This window comes from Lampetra planeri, chromosome 7 (assembly GCF_965212315.1).
Source record: "Lampetra planeri chromosome 7, kcLamPlan1.2.h2, whole genome shotgun sequence".
Taxonomy (NCBI): Eukaryota; Metazoa; Chordata; class Hyperoartia; order Petromyzontiformes; family Petromyzontidae; genus Lampetra; species Lampetra planeri.
In genome coordinates this window covers 12,434,999-12,454,943 of record NC_136113.1, presented here as the reverse complement: position 1 = coordinate 12,454,943, position 19,945 = coordinate 12,434,999, and the positions used below count along the sequence as shown (strand labels likewise).

Genomic DNA, 19,945 nt, shown 5'->3' with positions numbered 1-19,945 from the left:
ATCATCAGGTGACAGACAGATTTGTGGAGAAATCCTCCTGTTTAATTCTAAAATAGAGGGATAGATGTGATGACGTCACTTGTGAGCCACTCACGTGTGAAAGCCAGAGAGGAGGGGGGGGGGTTAATGCCAACACATCACAATGGGTATCCATTTCCGGTTGGGTTCTTCATATGGTGATCAACGTACATTATGCACGCGCGTTATGCATGCACATTGTTTTTGTAGAGCTCACAGGTAATCACCATCGACGTTACGGTGACCTGTATAGTCATTAAGTTAAACAGTGCATTACTTGATGATTGGCTTCCAAGCAGCATTAAGCCTGTAACTATCCCAACGGTTAACAATATTTTTATTTCTCTCAATTTCGATATATTATCGAATTAATCTAGGCCAGTATTAACTAGTTTTGCACAAAACTTCAACATTATCAAAATCAATTGAGTGTCCTTGCTAACAGTTGTGTTCTGCTACTGCTGACAGTTGTATTTGGGAGTATTTAATATTTCTCTGATGTTCTTTTAGTCTCGTGCTGATCATTCGTCCTGTCTGACCAACATAGCATTTGCCACAAAAGCAATTAATCCGGTACACACCTTCTGTTGATAGCTTCGGTAATACATCTTTAGTACCAGATATTCGTTTCTGTATTTCATGTACTGGGCCAAATCTGACTCGGATGTTTAGTTTTTTTTTCCAAAAAATCTGGCTTGTTTATCAGTTACTCCTGCAATATACGATATTTTTTTAAATAGTTTTAATTACTTGGTCAGTTTCAATGCTTGTGCTGTTTGATTTTGTTTTGGCATTCAGCGCCCTGTTGATTTGTGCAGAATTGTAACCGTTCAATTGCAGCGATTCTTTAACATGTTTAATTTCACTTCTTAGACTATCACCATCTGACACTTTCTTCGCCCGATGTATGAGCATCTTGATGAGAGAGGATTTCTGTGCGGGGTGATGGTGTGACTATGCATTCAGATAGGCGTCAGTGTGCGTTTTCTTTCGGTAAACGCCGTGTTGTTATTTTATCGTTTCAGCCGGGCCCGAGCAGAATATCAAGAAATGGAAGAGTTGTCAACTTCCACTTCCATGGTGAACTGTATGGACGGGTTTTACGAGTTGAGATTATTAAAACAATCGTTAAGTGTATATTTGCCCTGTGGCCAGACCACAAATATGTCATTCACATATCTAAACCAAGCTATGTATGTATTTTGTTTCACTTTTTTGCGCATCGTACGTTTTAGACAACCATGCTAATCGGAGGCTGCGGCGAGACCAGATGATGAACAGGCGAAGCTTTCATCCAGCAGTGGATGGTCCACGGCTCACGATCATGATTGAAGATATGATTGTGATGATGAATGGTGATGATGGTGACGATGATGACGACGATGACGATGATGACGACGATGACGACGATGACGACGATGACAATGATGACGACAGTGATGGTTGCGGTGATGGCGACGATGATAATCATGTATCCTGCCTAGGACCCAATGAGAGTCAACATGATGCCTCTAACGTGAGTATTTTCTCTGATCCATCTTCTCCTCATATACCACAATATGCAGGGCTTCATTTCTCGCTGGATATGTTTTCATAGTTTTGCTGGGCTGGATCGGCATAAGGCACTACCACTAGTATCCACAATAAAGTAACCTGTTATTTTTTTATTTAAAGCTTTCGTGACTGCAGGGATTCATATTCTTGGTTCTTTCGGTAAAGTCACGTATAGAAGGGAAATCATATAAATATTATTTTATTATTTCCCTTCTACGTGACTTTACCGAAAGAACCAAGAATATAACCTGTTATTGTTATTATTAATGCTCTGAAATTCGTATAATAATACTGAGAACAACGGGTCTAAGACAAATAAGGCGAGACGGATGTGGCATTGCCAAATTAATTCCGACTGAAACGAAGCGCTGAACGTACACCGTCACAGATACCAGGTACACCCCATAAATCATCGACCTCTGTTCCGATTGCGTGGGCTGTCTGGTGGAGAGTGAGTGACGTGACGTTGCTCGCTGGGCGGCTGGAGGTTGGGAGGTGGGGGTCTCCCTCGGCTCTCGCTATAAATACCGGCTGGAGCAGGCCTCTCTCTTCACTTGTTGCGCACTTGCCGGCTACAGTTCCACAATCGCACGCGCGCGCACACACGCGCACACACGCGCACGCGCGCGCGCAATTACATAAGCCTTCACGCACATACGGCGCGAACGAAGATCAACATAATAAAGAAGATTAACATAATATTTCTTCACATACACACACATATATACCGACTCACACACACACTCCCAGCACACCTGTATAAAAAAACAAATCACAGACAGGTATATTTATAATCACACACAGGTATCTACATAATATCCCACACACACACACAAGGTGCCTGCATAATCACACACACACTTGGCACGCACCCTACGTGGACTTACACACAACGCACGCAGCTAACCGGCATAATCTAACGCACACGGGCACCTACGTAAACACTCACACGGGGGAGCCGCATCAAACAACCCAGGGTCGATAGCTGCCTAGTCGCACGCACACGCACACACGGCAGCCGCACTCAACCGCACGCATGAACGCTCACGCCAACACAACCATGGACAGCGGCAGCAGAAGCTGCTCCAAGTACGCCCTGGCTAACGGCTTCTCAGCAGCGGCGCAGGAGCAAGGGGATGAGGAAGACGGCGTGAGAAGCGACGAGGGCACTCTGCCTACTCCTCCTCCTCCACTCGTCCTCCCTGCGAGTCACTCGGAGCGCACGAACGGGCTGCAGGTGGTGCCCGTTCCAGCACGCGTCGCGCACGCAGCCCCAGCGGTCCCAGCGGCGGCGTTGGGGCAGCTGGAGGCCGCTTACACGGGCATCCTGCGGGGCATCGGGGAGGACCCGGGCAGAGAGGGGCTGCTCAAGACGCCCGGCAGGGCAGCCAAAGCCATGCAGTTCTTCACCAGGGGTTACCACGAGAGGCTCGCGGGTGAGTTGAGTTGTGGGTTTTTTTTATTTTGCGCTGCGAGATTGTGAGGCTGTCACGCCCGTTGTTGCGCTTTGACCGTGAGTGGAAATGGAACTCGCGTGGCCCGGGTGGTAAGGCTCGCTTGCGTTGAATGATGTACGACGCCGCTCTCCGTAAACAGACGGGATGTACGAATGCTGAACTTCTTTCACACCACCGCGCGAAACCAACCGCGCTTATCGGAGGTGTGGGGGAAGGACAACAAACTAAACACAAAGAGCAGTTGTCAAGAAATGCGTTGTCAGACTGTTGGAGCAGGTTCTGTTAGCGAACGCATATTAAGGTCGTCCGCATATTTGGCGTCCTCTGGTCTAACACCGTTTGAGACGAGGCTCAAAAGAAAGCTGTCTCTGGTGTGGACCAATCAGTTTCAAGGACAATGCATCTATTTTCAGAGTACTTTTTTTTGCATTCTGACCACAAGCAGCGTGGTTAATGCAGACATGATTTTTTGTAAAAATGTTTCAGTTTGGTGTTTTAACATCTCAACACCTGTTTTGTTGCCAGAAAAAAGGGAAAAAACCTATTATCGCATATTAAGGTCGGCCAACGCCAGGCTCTGCTGCCGTCGTGTCCCCAGCGATGTATGGTCACAAGAAACAGCGGACGCAGTGCTCATACAAGACTGGGTCGACCCGAGGGGAGGCTCAGGACCGTTTTCAGATATTCCTCACCGATATTGGCCCCGAGAGCGGGAAACGAACTCATCTGGCTGGGTTTGTAACGCGATAACTACGGCTCGCCACCACAGCTCCACAGGCGCGCAGCCTCTGAGTGTGTGAAAGTGCGAGCGGGGAGGGGGGGGTATCGTAGTGGTTAGTGCAATTTGCGTTTCTGTGAGAGCGCGACGAACCTGGCGACCCGAGTTCGATTCCCGCTCACGGCTGAGCAGGCCCCACGTCGACTCAGCCTGAAATGAACACTTGACACGGTGCGTTAACATCAGTCCTGGGGAGACGGGGGGCAGCCGAGCGATGTTAACTAACTTCGCTTGGTGTGCAGGAGGTCGTGGGTTCGATCCGGACCCTGACGCCTGCATTTTCTCCGCGTGGTCGCGTGGATTTTTCTCCGAGTGCTCCGGGTTTTTCCCTCTACATTTAGAAACATGCGTTTTAAAGTATTTGGTTGCTATAAATATCCACGTGATGAGCCACTTCGTTGAGTTGTCATTTGTGGGCAGGTCGCTTCTGAAAAAGAGCTTTACAGTGTAGCTCAGTGGACCTTACCTGGTAATATAAAAAAAATAGTTTAGTTTATAGTTTGCCTGGCCTCACTACTCGCTCGTGCCGACCTTAATAGGCGCTCGCTAACAGCACTTGCGTCTGCAGTGTGTTCAGTATTTGTGAGTCTCGCTGGCAGGTCACGTAACACAATCACATCCGTGCCTTCATTTACGTGAATTCACTACGGCATTTGACACGCATCGTTGCACCCTCTCAGAGTGGGGTTTGGTATGCAAGTGAATGTCATCAAGTGAACACATGAATGTGTGTCAGAGGGGACTCAATGTGTCGGGTGCGTGTGCGTGTGCTGCAAGCGAGATTTCGTCACTCCACGTGGACTCAAAGTGCACCCATCCTGACGCCAAGCGCCATGGTGACGTGGGCCACCTATTGGTGGCGGGGTGTGTGTGTGAGAGAGATTGTGCGTGTGAGATTGTGGGGAGCGGTAGTGTGATGGTTAGTGCGCTGCGATACGAACCCGGCCACCCGAGTTCGATTCCCGCTCGCGGCCAGCACCAATGACGATTATTTTAACTCGTGCTGGCTCTCCCCTCGGTACTCGAATGAGTATTTGGTGCGGTGTGCAAACATCAGCACTGGGGAGACAAAGGCAGCCGGGCGTGGTGCTGGCCACACCCCCCTTCATAGGTGCTCGCTAACAACACTTGCCCCAAGCATCTGTTAAGGCTATACAGGCGAGCTTTGTCTTTGTGTAAACTTGTGTGTATATGAATGCATATTCTTAGGTTTTTTCGGTAAAGTCACGTAGATACCAAATTACAATTAAAATTAATAAAAGTAAAATAAAATAAAAATCACGACGTTTCGGAGGCAACACAAGTTTCCGTCTTCAAGTGGAAGCTTGTGTTGCCTCCGAAACGTCGTGATTTTTATTTTATAATTTACTTTTATTAATTTTAATTTTTTATCTACGTGACTTTACCGGAAAAAACCTAAGAATATGAATCCTTGCAGTCACGAAAGCTTCAAATCTAGAATTTTATGAATGCAGACATCCGTTACCCCCGCAGTCTATTAAAACGTATTTGTGAATACAATTGTGGGAATTAATGTGTAGTGTGCGTGTGTGATAATTAATTAATGTATGAGCGTTGTGAGTCAGTGAACATGCATGAGTGTGAAAGTGTGAATGGGCACGTGGAGGCAACGTGGTGGCTTTTGAGAGAATCTCCGCGCAATAGTGAATTCAAGCGTGATCGTGAATGCGCGAGTGTCTGTTAAAGAGATTGCGTGTTTTAATGTGCGCCCGAGTGAATTTACAATTGATCGCACGTGATTTTTTTTAGGATAATTGCACATGCGTGAGAGTGAGCGAGTGAATTTAGTGTGTCAGGGTCTATGCGTGCGCGTAGGTGTTTAGACATTGCCATAATCTGGGGCGCAGTGGTTAACATACTTAAAATTGGAATTAACAATCACTGAAGAAGAATTCAAGAAGAGGGATTGATTTATTCAAATTGCTTTAGGTTGAGTAACATCCCTTTTTCTAAACCAGACGTTTTTATTTTTCTCCGCCTCAACAATACACTGCCATCAGCATCCTGGATTTAATTAGTGGTCAACACACTGGGCCACCGCTCCTCCCCCCCCACACCTAAGTTCAATTCCTGCTGACGGATACGATCAGCATCGAGCGATTCCTGCTGTGATGATGTGCTTCCCTTTAGCAGTAGATAGAGAAAAGTGCGTAATTCTATGATATTGATTATAACCATTTACTAACTGTATCTTGGAGTCTATATTAAATTATTACCAATATTGACGATCGACCCCTATCCCGTGAGCCAAGCAGCCAACTTAAACCTGCTCCGAGTAAAAAACTGTCCACTGTTACTCATTCCCTGAAATGTCACTCCGCATCTGCTGAAGCTCCGGGACTGGATATCAAAACTTCATGTCACACTGCAATATCTTGATATTCCTCCATAGGATATCATTACCATCAGCACCAGCATCATTCAAGTACTGTGTAGCAACATATATAACCACTGACATTTACAAACGGCTAATTGTACTGTATACGTATGCCTGCCTGGCATTCATGCCATGCGGTCTACAGTGTTATCAGTTGTGATCGTTCTGGAAGGCCAGTGCATGTTTACTGATGGAAGGGCTCAGAGACCATGGGGTTATGAGGAAACAAGTATAACCCGTAAAAACAAAGTTTTTCACTATAAATCCTTTATATGCGTAGCGGCTAGAGTCCTCTCGTCCTCTGGCTTGAGATGGCTGCCACCTATGGGTCAGATGATTGCATGGCAGCATTAAGCAATTGGTAATTAAATATAATTTATTTTTGTCCTAAGAAGTGTAAAATTTTGGAAAAAAATTTTCACGAACATTAATTGTCACGCACAACGAGTCTGTGTGGAAAATGTCAGCTCGATTGGATCACGGGAAGTGGGTTAAAAAACGACCGAAAGATTTGCACGGTCCTAAGCAAGCAATCAAGTGAACTTAATATAAAGGATTTAAAAAAACCACAAATGACACAGATGTACACACTGAAGCTTCCAGACAAAGGCACGTGTAACTGGACCGCTAGAAATGTAATAACAACAGCAACAGTAAAAGATTATGTGAGGAAATGACGGCACTAAAATCGCAGCAAAATTTGATTATGGCCAGGGCAAGGTTCACTTAAGAGACATCCGATTGGTTAACACGTCAACCAATTTGGGTATGAGACCAGGCTCTTTTCAATAGAGATCTACTGGAAAATGTAACCACAATTGCGTAAACATAAGTTGTATAAGTTCGAGTAAAAAAAAATATGCTAGCAGGCTCACAATTGGTGAAATAAATGACCTGAAATCAAGATTATACAGGGTGGATCAAAACTCAGGACACATAGGGCCATTATTGTTTTTTTTACAAATCACATAACGTTATTTCATGCACGAATTCTCACCAATTGCATTTTGTTGTCTCAATTCATTCAGGTTACTTGAGTTTTGTCAACAACAGATTTGAGGTGACCCCACAGGAAGAATAAGAGAGTAGATATTCATAATGATAACGGATGGAATATTAACTTGAAGAATGAACAATAAAAGAAAGATGCCATTGTTAAAATAAATTACATTTTAACAATGTCATTGTTAAAATACAACAATGGGTCTTGATTTTTGGGCCACCTTATATGAGTCATGCATATGAGATTACATCCACACCTCTGGTGTTTTTGACCCTCTCGCGTCGCACGCTCCGCGGAAGAGTGAGCGGCTCGCAATTGTAAAGGTTGTGAGTTCAAATCGTGATTGTTGGTTGACTCAATCTAACATCTCTCTCGGGTCCATAGAACGAGTACCACATTGTATTCAAGCCAACAGCGGTTGTCCTGTGGAGAGACGCGTTCCTGCCATAGGAATGTGGAATTTCGGTGTTAATTTGGCACCGACAATGATCGGGGTTTCATTCAAGAAGGATTCATTTATTTAAATTTGTATCTGTTATTGCATCTGTAATATCTTCAATAATGGCGGGAGACGAGTTGACGGGGCAGCACTCTTTTATTCACAATGGTTGCGCAGTAACAGGCACAACCGAGATAACGCCTATGTTACGCGTGCCTGACTCGGCCACGCACTCCGTCTCTCCCGTGGGGTACGCGTACCTAACTCTGCCTTGCACTCAGGCTCTCCGGCTACGCTCTCCCCACGGGGAGCTATCAGACCCCTACGCGCGCCCGGCTCGGCCACGCACTCAGTCTCTCCCGTAGGGTACGCGTGCCTAACTCTGCCTTGCACTCAGGCTCTCCGGTTACGCTCTCCCCACGGGGAGCTATCAGACCCGCCTTGCCAGGCCACGGGTCTCGACCACTGAGTTACACAGCCCGGCCCTTACAAGGGCGTCGGGCCGTGAATCCCAAGGCCTCGCCTCTGAGCCTCACAGAGCCCCGGCCCTTACAAGGGCAGCGGGGCTAGGGGTCCCAGGGCCTATCTCTTCCTCCGTCTTCTGTCTTCGCCGGTTACCAACTCCCCGAGTGCCCCCGCGCATCGCCTTACATAGCCCTCTGCTCCAGGGGGTGGGGCCTATGCGGACCGCGATGTAGCCACCCACCACGCGCTGTCTCACGATCCTCCCTGCCAGCACGTATCACCACTACACATCCATCAGCATCCTGATAACATTTGTCTGTGATTGGATTTAATTTATTACGTGGAACTTCCTTCTCGTTCATTCACGGACTCGTAAATACATGTCCTTTAAATAGACAATAATGTTCACGGAAAAACAGTGCAGCCCAAGGCCTCTGAAATATTTCCCAAGACAAATTCTGCAACGACACAATTTTTAACAAAACTCTGAGTTCCACTAAGGTGGCGTGACATTTACTGAATGTGAATTTGAAACATCGTGTCATAACCACCCACAGGGTGGCCCAACGCTTTTCGGGTCGTATCCCGAAGACACATCATATAGCTGCACAGCACAACCACAACAAAACCTGCTCAGTGGTGTTGTCCTGAGGCTCCTGACATTGGCTCCTCTCCATAACAATTGCCTGATCATTGGCATAGTTGCATAGCGTCAACAATTCAGAGACAGAGTTTGTAGGAGGCACCTTCTTTATTAACAACTTCCACGGTCTCGTCCACACGCTCTCCACAGTCGCTCAGCCTAGGGCCTGTACACAACACTGGCCGCCTAACACTGACGGCGCTGACTGAGATAACCAACTACTATTCTTCGTAGCGCAATATCTAGCGGAGACATTTAGCGACGACGGCGACGAGACGACAGCAACGACAAGACGAGTCCACTCCCAGAACCGGCAGCCTCGAGCTCCCCCTCTCGGCTGCTTTTATGCTCCCAGCGGCGCCTCGCTCCGCCCTGACCGTGCCTCCCTTCTCGAACCCGCTAGCAGGTTCCAGGGGCCTACAGATGGGGTCCTCCGTGACGCTTGCCCTCGTTCCTCCTCTCTGCCCACACACCGTGCACACCCTCACCGGCGTGTGTGCTGTCTGTCCACCGCAGTTGCTGCTGCTGTCCACCAGCCGCCGCTATTACACTACAGTTGTAACATCTCGCTTCTGTCATTCAAGTAGGTGAACATCAACATTCCAAAATTATTAACCTATTCAGCCTTGGAAGCGTTGTGATGGCATTCTAGCCTAATTTGTTTTGTAAAATAAAAAACAATAATCATACGTCTTGCTGGAGAGAATGAAGAATGAAAGTTAATGACAATATTTCGATGTAAAGCTTTCGTGACTGCAGGAATTCATATTTTAGTTTTTTCGGTAAAGTCACGTAGAAGGGAAATAATAAAATAATAAAAATAAAACATAATAAAAAAAATTCTCACGTCGTTTCGGCCACAACGCAAGCAGAGGACGGCTGCTTGCGTTGTGGCCGAAACGTCGTGAGAATTTTTACTCAGTTTTATTTTTATTAATGTATTATTTCCCTTCTACGTGACTTTACCGAAAGAACCAATAATATAATGACAACATGTTGGATTGCTGGGAGCTAATGATGAGCAAGTATGGGGCAAGTTGAGTATATGGTGGGAAGTCTGTAATTAGAAATATCATTGGTAGCATCTCGTTTATATAGTATATGTACAGCATACATCGGATACATTTTCATCATGTTAATCTATGAAATACCAGTGAGGTGGCACTATTAATGGAGAGCTGGACATCACAGGAAATGCATTACTCATGGTCTTCATTCTTCCTGGTATGATAGTAATCAAGTGGTAGTATATATGAATAGCAAATTATCTATGTTTCTATCCAAAAAAGTATATCGCCTACACATATATATAAAATTATCTTTGTCCTACAAATGGATGGTCTTCTGCTCCTGACATTAAATTGCCTTGGCAGCAATGCTGAGCAGAGGCGCGCACTTAATGGAGTTGACAATCAGCCTCGGGCACGGACGGTGCCGAGGTACGCACTGGCCCCTGTGAGCGGCTTGCATGATCACGGCAGATGACAGGGGCTCAGCTACTCGGCTGATTACGTTTGAGCCGGAAATTGTTGAACGGTAAAAGATCTACATGACGACATTCCAAATGGCAGGTCATCGTGAGCTATTTGAGATTTTGCTTGGCAAATCCGAGACGCAGTAACGGTGACGCCTCCAGTGAATCGAACTTAGGTCGGCGTCTCAATATAACCCCACACATAACTACATTTTAAAAGAAGGAAAACGTCGTTACTATCTGCGGGCAAAAAACCAGCAGAGGTTCAGTGACCCCCCCCCCTTCTCCATGACTGAGTAACTACACGAATCACGATGCAATGTTGTTGACGCACACTTCCCACCCACATGCACTGCCCACCGCTCTCGAGGTGTGTTCATTTAGCACGTACTCTCCACCAGCTGCATGGTCCATCCTGGTCAATGTTAAAGGGGTTTACATCGGCATTGGGTTAGCATAAGAAGAGTAACCCTGTCGAAGAGATAGTGTGGCGTATTCAAAGCAACGTTGCAGTCAAATGAGTTGAGAGCGGCCTTAGCGTTGTCACAAAACTGATTTTTGTTTTCTCTCTCTTTCATAGCTGCCGCCGGTTTCTCCCCGTGCGTGGTTTTACAGTAGCCAGTGGTTTCAGTAGAGTCTGTCACATCTAGCTAGCTTCATGTCCAGCTCCTACTGGGCATCTGTGAAAAAAACTGCGTTGTAGTTCATCGGATTTCTCCAGGACAAATCAATGTTTGGGTCATTTCAATGAAACATCATTAACTGCTTACCAAATGCATTTTTTCGACAAAGTATACAGGGCATATGTATTTGTTATCCGTGCTATCTATTTTTCCCAAGCAACTTGTATGTAAATAACACACCGGTGTTTGCTGCACTCGTAACGAATTGAGACGTTTTGTTAACGTTACAAATCTTACTGATTGGCTGTGTTGATTGGCGGTGGGTTTAACGACACATTTATATATTTACGCGATCTAACCCCCACCAAAAAAACCCCTCTGTTATGGAGTGAACTGCGAAAACCTGGAAGCAAAAGCCTCCTGAGATAGAGCCAAAGCTACGCACCGTGTCGGCCGAGGTTCCAAAGGACTGAGAATGACGAAAAGTGGGAACAGGAGCCAAATAAAGTGTCAATTGCCCGGCTGCACGAAGTAAGTCAGCGATGGCAGCATGTCAAGTTCTGCATCAGCATTGTGTCAATGATTATATAAGCTATATGTGGCCTATCTCGTTGGATCTTGGAAGTGTATCAGAAACGTGTCTAGTTTGTACTTGGATAGGCCTCCTACGAGTGTGTGTCAGTTGATTTAAAGTTGTGGGAGGTCGTGGTGATCAGGGGATTACATTGCTGAGCTATCTCCGTCGCTTATTTATTAATATCTTTTCAATACCACGCGTTCAATTATAAAGCTAAACTATTTTCGTTTTATTCTTTGGTTCTTTCTCCAAATCAAGTTTATTTTCTTTTTACCAGGTAAGGCCCTCCGAGCTAGCGACCTGGCCACAAATGAAATGGTTTATCACGTGGAAATGTATAGCAGCCAAATACTATGAACGCATGCTTCTAAATGAATGTAGAGTACGCGTAATATATAGTACTGTTGTGTTCGTTTAACACGTAGTCTTTCGCGACCATTTATATTTACGCGATCTAACTAAAAAAAAACGTTTAATATGGACTGTTTCGTCCCCTCTCAACCCACCATCCCGAGCAAGCCGTACGATGCTCATCACGTGTGCATATTAACGCACATCAAAATTCGCACATGCGAAACTCTTAGTAAACACGACCACTCATAAAACATCCGGCTGCTTTCAACCGCACGTGATGGCAGGTGTGTAGAAAACATATCAACAAAGACCAAAAATTAAACCCGGCATAGCCTTAGATCATTGGGGTAAGAAGGGCTGTCGGAGAGCACTTATGAAGGCCGGCACGGCGCACGAGAGGGGGTGGGTGGCCAGCACCACGCCCGGACCGCCTTTGTCTCCCCAGTGGCGATGTTTACACACCGCTATACCAGGTACTCATTTGAGGTTGAGTCGACCTAGGGGAGGCCCAGAACCGGTTCAAATAATCGTCACTGGGTGTTGGCCGTGAGCGGTCATCGAGAATTCGGGGCTCCGGGTTCGCAGCGCAGCGTAGCGCTAACCACTACGCTACCACTCCCTACGCTTTACATACACATATGTGCATATATATACACACATATACACACACAGCACGCTTGACAATGTCTATGCTAATCGACAACGAGAAATTGGATTCATTGGAAAGCCAATTTAACGGGGGAAGGCGAGACCGGCGGCGCGCGGGTCATATAATCGAATGAACGCGATAGCATGAATGTTCGGGGGGGGGGGGGGGGGGTCTGTGGACAACCAGCGAGGCTTTGTGTAAACTAATCCGTTTACGCTAAAACCCTCGCAACACACTCGCCTGTCCGCGTGAGTGGTTTGACACACAACCGGCACCCCACGCCACTCCTATTCTCGCCTGTGTGCGTTGTGGGGGGTGTCTGTGTGTGTGTGTCTCTCTCTCTCGTGTGTTTCGCGTGGGGAGGGGGGAGCGGTAGCGTAGCGGTTAGCGCCACGCTGCGCTACGAACCCAACGAGGCTAGAGTTCCATTCCCGCTCACGGCCACCAACAACCAGGGAAGATGATCTGATACCGGTCCTGGGACTCCCCTAGGTCGACTCGGCGTCAAATGCGTACCGAGTGCAGTGTGTAAGCATCGCCGCCAGGGAGACAAAGGCGGTCGGGCGTGATGCCGGCCACCCACCTCCTCGTGTGCCGTGCCGGCTTTCATAGGTGGTGCTCGCGAACAGCACTTGCCCCAACAGTCTGTGCAGGCTATACGGGGGATCTTTGTCTTTAGTGTGCGTACATTCATTGGGGGAGAGAAAGTGTCGCGGGTATATATCACTGCGCTACGAGCCCCAATAATATCCTTGACGAATATCCGTGCGCGGTCCTGGGCCTCATCTAGGTAGACTCGGCCTCAAATAAATATTCCTGGCGCGGTGTGTACACATCGGCATTGGAGAGACAAAGGCGACCGCGTGCCGTACCGGCCTTCATAGGTGCTCGCTAACATTTGCCCCTTTTGCTCGTTCAATCTGTAAGGTCAAGCTGAGGAGCATTGTCTCTGTTGGATGAACTTTGGGTTCTGTGTTATTATATATGTGTGCGCAAACTGCTTTCCTAAAATAAAAGATTTGCCTGCATGCGCGTGTCAAATCAAATGACACAAAGAGACTTGGTTTGCACTAAGATGCTCAGCCACTTCCTTCGTGGGGATTCGCTGTTGCCTGCGATAGAGAATTCACTGTGTAACAAAAGATTTGTGTTTTGTCCCTGGGTAGTGAGTGTTATTTCCTAATTGATTATGCCTCAAAGGTACAGAAAATGGCTATTATTCCCCACAAACTTTGCTTTTGTGACCAGGACAGTGATATTTTGAAATGTATTTTATTTTCAATGAGAAAACGTGTGCATTTGTGTCTTTCGTTCACATACAGTCCTGGTCACAGAAGCAACGTTTGTGGAGAATAATAGCCATTTTCTGTACTTTTGAGGCAAAAGCAATTAAAAAATGACACTTAGTACCCAGGAAAAAAAATTGTGTTTGTTTGGTGTGTGTCTCGCTCGGTGTGTATTTGTGTGTGTCTTTCTCTGCACGTGTGTCTGCCTATGTTGTTTCCGTGTCTGTGGTTTATCATTCATTCTTACCTGATGATGGTTGCTTGTGTTGCAACCGAAAACGTCGTATTATATTATTATTTGATTTGATTCTCTACGTGACTTTACCGAAAGAACCAAAGAGTAATTCCTGCAGTCACGAAAGCTTCCAATCTAGTTTGTGTTACATAGAGAAATCAAGTGTACCTTGGGTGGGTAACCCCGCCCGTAAAATTGGAGTGACACTCACACTCACACCGATAAATACATCGCCTGCCTACTTAATACAGGCACCTTCTGGCAAGCATCTCTGTGTGTCTTTGGTGGGTGCCTCTCAGAAACACACACAGAGAGACAATTTCTTTAAGATCTTCCCAAGTGCAGAGCTCCACGCGTGCTGTCACCGTGCTCAGCACTCTGCCGCTGTGCCGACGTTAGCGGGCACCGCACGCCACGGTGGGGAGCCTTTGTTTGGAAGGAGCTGAACACGGGTCTCACAATTGCACAACCAAAACCTCGTTTTGCGACGCGAATCAATGATGCCCTGGCTGTACTGGATGAGAAACGTGAATACAAAAATGTCGATCGTCGACCGTGTTTCAATCCACTGCTGGATGAAGGCCACCAAAGCCGCTGAATGATGTTCAGAATTTGCTTCAAAATGTTTTTTTCTTCTTCGTCTTCTTCTTCTTCGATAGTGTGACAACCTCAACATTGCGTGAACTGTTCTGATGGTCCCTTTTTAAAGGTAATCCATATTGTTACCGATTTACGATTTTCAAATTTGTAAGTTGCGGATTACTTTCGTGACCCGCGTTCTTCATACACGAGCACATTCGGCGTGACTTTTTGATTGAATCTCAGATGGATCAGCGACTGCACCACGAACGTCGTCCCTCGCATGACGATCACGCGCCAGTATCCGCGTCTCTAACCCGAACCCAAGTCCCCGACACGACCTTTCCCCCCGTTCAATCTTTTAAAGAAAATATTGGAATCGTTTTTTAATGCAATAAAACAAATCCCCGTTCAATTTTTGTATTGCAATCGAAGGAATCGCGAACAGTAATAAGTACACTCTAACTCACGGTAATCCGATTACAAGCAGAATATGGCGTCAGAATGGAGGATTACTTGTTGATTGTTTTTCGTTCGTTTTTCGTTCGTTTTCCTTCGTTTCTCAATCCGCTTGTCCTGGTCAGGGTCGCGGCGGCAGCGTGTTGAGTCGTGGTGGTCCAGACCTCCCTTTCCCTCCAGCACTGCTACACTATACACTACAATATACACTACTATACACTGCCACACTATATTAGACACGACTATAGTACATTATACACTACTATACACTACACTACTATATACTACACTATACACTACACACTACTACAATATACACAGCTATAAACTACTATACACTACTATACATTACACCACTATGCACTAATATACACTATACACTACTATACACTGCACTCCTATACACTACTAAACTATACACTGCACTACTATACACTACGACACTATTATACACTACACTGTACACTACACTATACACTACACTATACACTACTACACTATACACTGCACTACTATACACTGCTACACACGACTACACTATACACTACGCTATACACTACACTACTACACTATACACTGCACTACTATACACTACTACACTACTATACACGACTACACTATACACTACACTATACACTACACCACTATGCACTACTATACACAGACTCGAGCTCTTCCTGGGGAATTCCCAGGCGTTCCCAGGCCAGCCGAGAGACACCGTCCCGCCAGCAGCGTGTCCTGGGCGGGCCCCGGGGTCTTTCGCCTTTTTCAATCCAATTGAATATTTATTTTCTCACTCGCATCCCGTTACTAAGCGGCTCAGCCTTAATGATCAACGTCCGAGTGTCTGTGGAACGCGAGCTCTGGGTGGTACTTGCAGTGATCTCTTTCCTGCGTGGCACGTGCACTCACCAACACCTGTTGTTAATCAATCCCGACAATAATCCTTGAGGGTTTCTCAGGGCACACTGTTGATGCCTGCAGGGCTCGGAGACATTAGTTGCAGACTACCAACTGGCCACCTGACTTTCATATTCTTAGGTTTTTTCGGTAAAGTCACGTAGGTAAAAAATTAAAATTAATAAAAGTAAAATAAAAATAAAATAAAAATCACGACGTTTCGGAGGCAATACAAGCTTCTGTCTTCAGGTGGAACCGTCACAGCACGATAGCTGTACAGCTATTATTTTATTTTTTATTTTACTTTTATTTTACTTTTATTTATTTTTATTTTTTACCTACGTGACTTTACCGAAAAAACCTAAGAATATGAATCCTTGCAGTCACGAAAGCTTCAAATCTAGAATCACCTGACTTTCGTTTTGCAAGGCGCAATCCAACGTTTGATGAGGGCCTCCCCATGGTGTGTGGGCCATGGGGCCTATTTGACCATACTTCACCGTACTGCATCATGAGGCCTTCTTTGCCAGTACCAAAATATAAGAATAGGTTTTTCCCCTTTTTCTGGTAACAAAACTGAAACCTTTTTACGAGGAATCATGTCTACATTAACCACAATACTTGCGGTCAGAATGCAAACAATAAACACACTGATCATATATGCATTGTCCTTGAAACTGATTGGTTCACACCAGAGACAGCTTTCTTTTGAGCCGCATCTCAAACGGTGTCCGACCAGAGGACGCCAACAGGCGCACAGCTCAAAGACAATGCACTATCAGAGTAATGAGGGCTCGGGGTAAGCATCTTCACCGTACTGGTCAGTGCGGGTTGGTGATGACAGGGATCATGGCGAAGTACAATGGATTTTGCTGCGCTTACAATGTAACTCCGACGCATCTTACTGGACATGTGTGAAAAAGAGCTTCATAGCTCATCGGATTCTTCCAGTATAAATACATGTTCTGATTTCTGATCTTCACAGACGCCTGTTTTTGTGAATGGTGGACACCCATCGAGATGTTACCCAGCCTCAAGCCTGATTCACTTCCGAGATCTAACGATATCGGCCACATACTGGGTTATTTGGCCAAAGGCCCATTGTTTACCATGTTATAAATTTTTAAAATGAACGAGATATCCAATTACAAAAATAAGAGAGCCCCTGACCCATGCCTATTCATGGGTTGCATTATTCAACATGGATTTTTTATTTATTCAGCATAAATTGCGACTACATTAGCATTTCACATTATTTCAGCATGTTTCCTTTAATGTTTCAACAAATTATGTACAGTACCTATAAACAAATGTTTGGGCATATTCATATTTTTGGAATGCTGAGGTTAATCCACCGCAATATTAACCGTGGCTTGGAATCAATCTCAGGTCACCAAGTTGATGGTGCAGGGTGCTAACCACTGGGCCACGACTCCCAATCTTCAGGTTTTATCCATCATTATGATATTGTCATCACATTTCACATTCCCACTTATTTCCCCTTCATCTTCGTGTGGAACATTACCCACGACCGAATCAAAATCCGTCACCATCATCACCGACATCAGCCCCAGACCAACACCCACAGCATCGGCAAGTGGAAAGCAAAAATAAAAGAACAAATACATTTTGGTGTTTGGGCAAGGAAACGTGCGCGTGGTGCGGACAAGGGGAGCAGCTGCTCCCTCTCGGTGAATGAGCGGCCACCCCCAGGGCAGTCACTCACCGGCGTCTCCATGGATCCCACATCCGTGGAACGTGAGCGCGTGCGTCACTCACTCGCTCACGCCGGCAGGCTGTGCTGATATAATCTGTGACGATAACGATTACGGTCGATGACGATCGCGATGTTGCATCGCGACAAATCCCCCCCTCCCCCCCCAGCTTAGTCTATTATGCGCCAGTCCACCCGCGGCGCGCACACGCACGCACACAAAAGTTGAAAAGTATAAATATAGGACTCGGGCATTAATGCCCCAGGATAGAACTGGAGTGCAGATGAAGTCGGGTGGATGCGAGTCACCCCCATCGTCATTATCAGCCACTGTCAATCATCTGCTAGATAACGGAAATAATCACGATCCATCAAGGCCTTGCGATGCAACATTCCATGCAGTATCTGCACATGAGCTGATGTCAATCTCTCTCTTTCTCTGCAGTGGGTGGACTACAGCCATTATCCCTTGTCGTGACGTGTTTTGCCTCAGCTCACTTTTCTTGTTAGTAAGATGAGGATGATACTTTTCATGATTCAGTCCAGTTTTCAAAAAAGTAACCCAAATTACTCTCATCCACCTGGTTATTTCATGATATTAAGTCCGGTCCGGTATGCATATTCTGAGGTGTGTTTATATTGTCCAATGTGCATCTTCAATTCTCCAGCAAACCTGTACAAGACTTTTGGTTTTGCTCATCTTTATCTTCAACGCCAATTGGCAGGCTTAAACAAATATATATTCTATGATGCCCTGTAGTTAATTTCCATTAGCTGTTATAACGACCTCATGATCGGTAGAATCTGAGATAATTAACATTTTATCTTTTGATTTAAAGCTTTCGTGACGGCAGGGATTCATATTCTTGGTTCTTTCGGTAAAGTCACGTAGAAGGGAAACAATAAAATAATAAAAATATATAATAAAATTCTCACGACGTTTCGACTGCAACACAAGCAATCATCATCAGGTGTGAAATCCACACCTGATGAGAATTTGCAGTCGAAACGTCGTGAAAATTGTATGTTTTTATATATTTTTTTGTTTCCCTTCTACGTGACTTTACCGAGAGAACCAAGAATATAACATTTTATCCTTTTTATATTCATGCCTATTTTGTCCAATCCAATTGTCAGTACACATCTTTTAACGCCGACGCTGTTAATAACTTCGATGAAAGCGCGTCTCCTCGTCCGACTCCCCTTCTAATATTGTTTCTTATGAGCAATCACAAAAATACAAAGTAAGCGAGAAGCTTAGGTTGAGTTTGAAAATGAGAAGGGGATTTTGTATGGAAGGGAGAAAGGTGGGGGGGGGGTGCAGTTTGGTTATTCAGAGCTGGTGCTGCTTGGGGGGTGGGCGGGTAAGGGGGGCCGCGATGATAGGTGTCAGAGATAAGCTGCACAAACATCAACAGACCTGCTGTCTCGGGGTTCAGAGTGTTTTTGAGTTTCGCGAGGTATGCCTCGAAAGGTATTTGCCTGGGTGACCCTCATACAAATAAAAGTGGCGCGGTAAAGTTATTCGCCGCTGGCGGATACGTTGGCTACAATCTGGCTGGTGCCTTTCATTTATTGTCTTTGGCAATTAGCCCTTTGGCCTATAAGGCTTAATTACTTCCAAGTCACGCGGGTTCATACTGATAGAAACTTCCTGGTTCCACCAGCCCAAAGGGGATTAATGTGTCCGTCCGTCCGTCGTGCAGGGAGGGGCTGGGTGGGGAGGGTGGGGAGGGGCTGGGTGGGGAGGGGAGGGTGGGGAGGGGCTGGGTGGGGAGGGTGGGGCTGGGTGGGGAGGGGAGGGGAGCGTGGGGAGGGGCTGGGTGGGGAGGGGAGGGTGGGGAGGGGTTGGGTGGGGAGGGTGGGGCTGGGTGGGGGGTGGGAGGGGTGGGGCTGGGTGGGGAGGGGCTGGGTGGGGAGGGGCTGGTCACCCCGTGGTGCCCTTATAAAACTCAACGTTTCACCTACTCACGCCGGCTTGTGCCCGCCCTCACAGTCGGGCATATTTGCGGAATACACCACGCCGCCGTTGACCCTGGCCATTGACCGAGCAACCCAACGTTGCTACCAGCTCCCTCCGCAGGCATGTGTTTTAGCGGGCCATGACGCGCAGCATCAGTGGCACGTGGTAGCAACTGCCACTTGCCCCGAGCCTTCCCGTCAGGGTGCTGATTTGATTTTGGCATTGATAATAGAGTACCGCGTTGCCGGGCAGTTGTGAATGATGATGCACGCCTAGGCGCCCTTTAAACACTGCCAGTTAGCAGATGTATCTTAAACTTCTTTCGCACCATACGTAGCCGACCGATAGGGCTGTGATTTCGGTTTCTAAACCTGTTC

At 46.3% G+C, this 19,945-nt stretch overlaps 1 protein-coding gene across 1 annotated transcript in view; it reads left to right on the top strand.

The window, feature by feature from the left end:
- The first annotated feature begins 2,115 nt into the window (after window positions 1–2,115).
- The window catches only part of GCH1 (GTP cyclohydrolase 1), a 29,002-nt gene continuing 11,172 nt past the window's right edge, over window positions 2,116–19,945 (top strand). Inside the window, exon 1 of the mRNA XM_078596394.1 lies at window positions 2,116–3,008. Within this exon, the coding sequence (XP_078452520.1) occupies window positions 2,609–3,008 (400 nt within the window). The 5' untranslated portion in view covers window positions 2,116–2,608. The remainder of the gene's footprint in view (window positions 3,009–19,945) is intronic.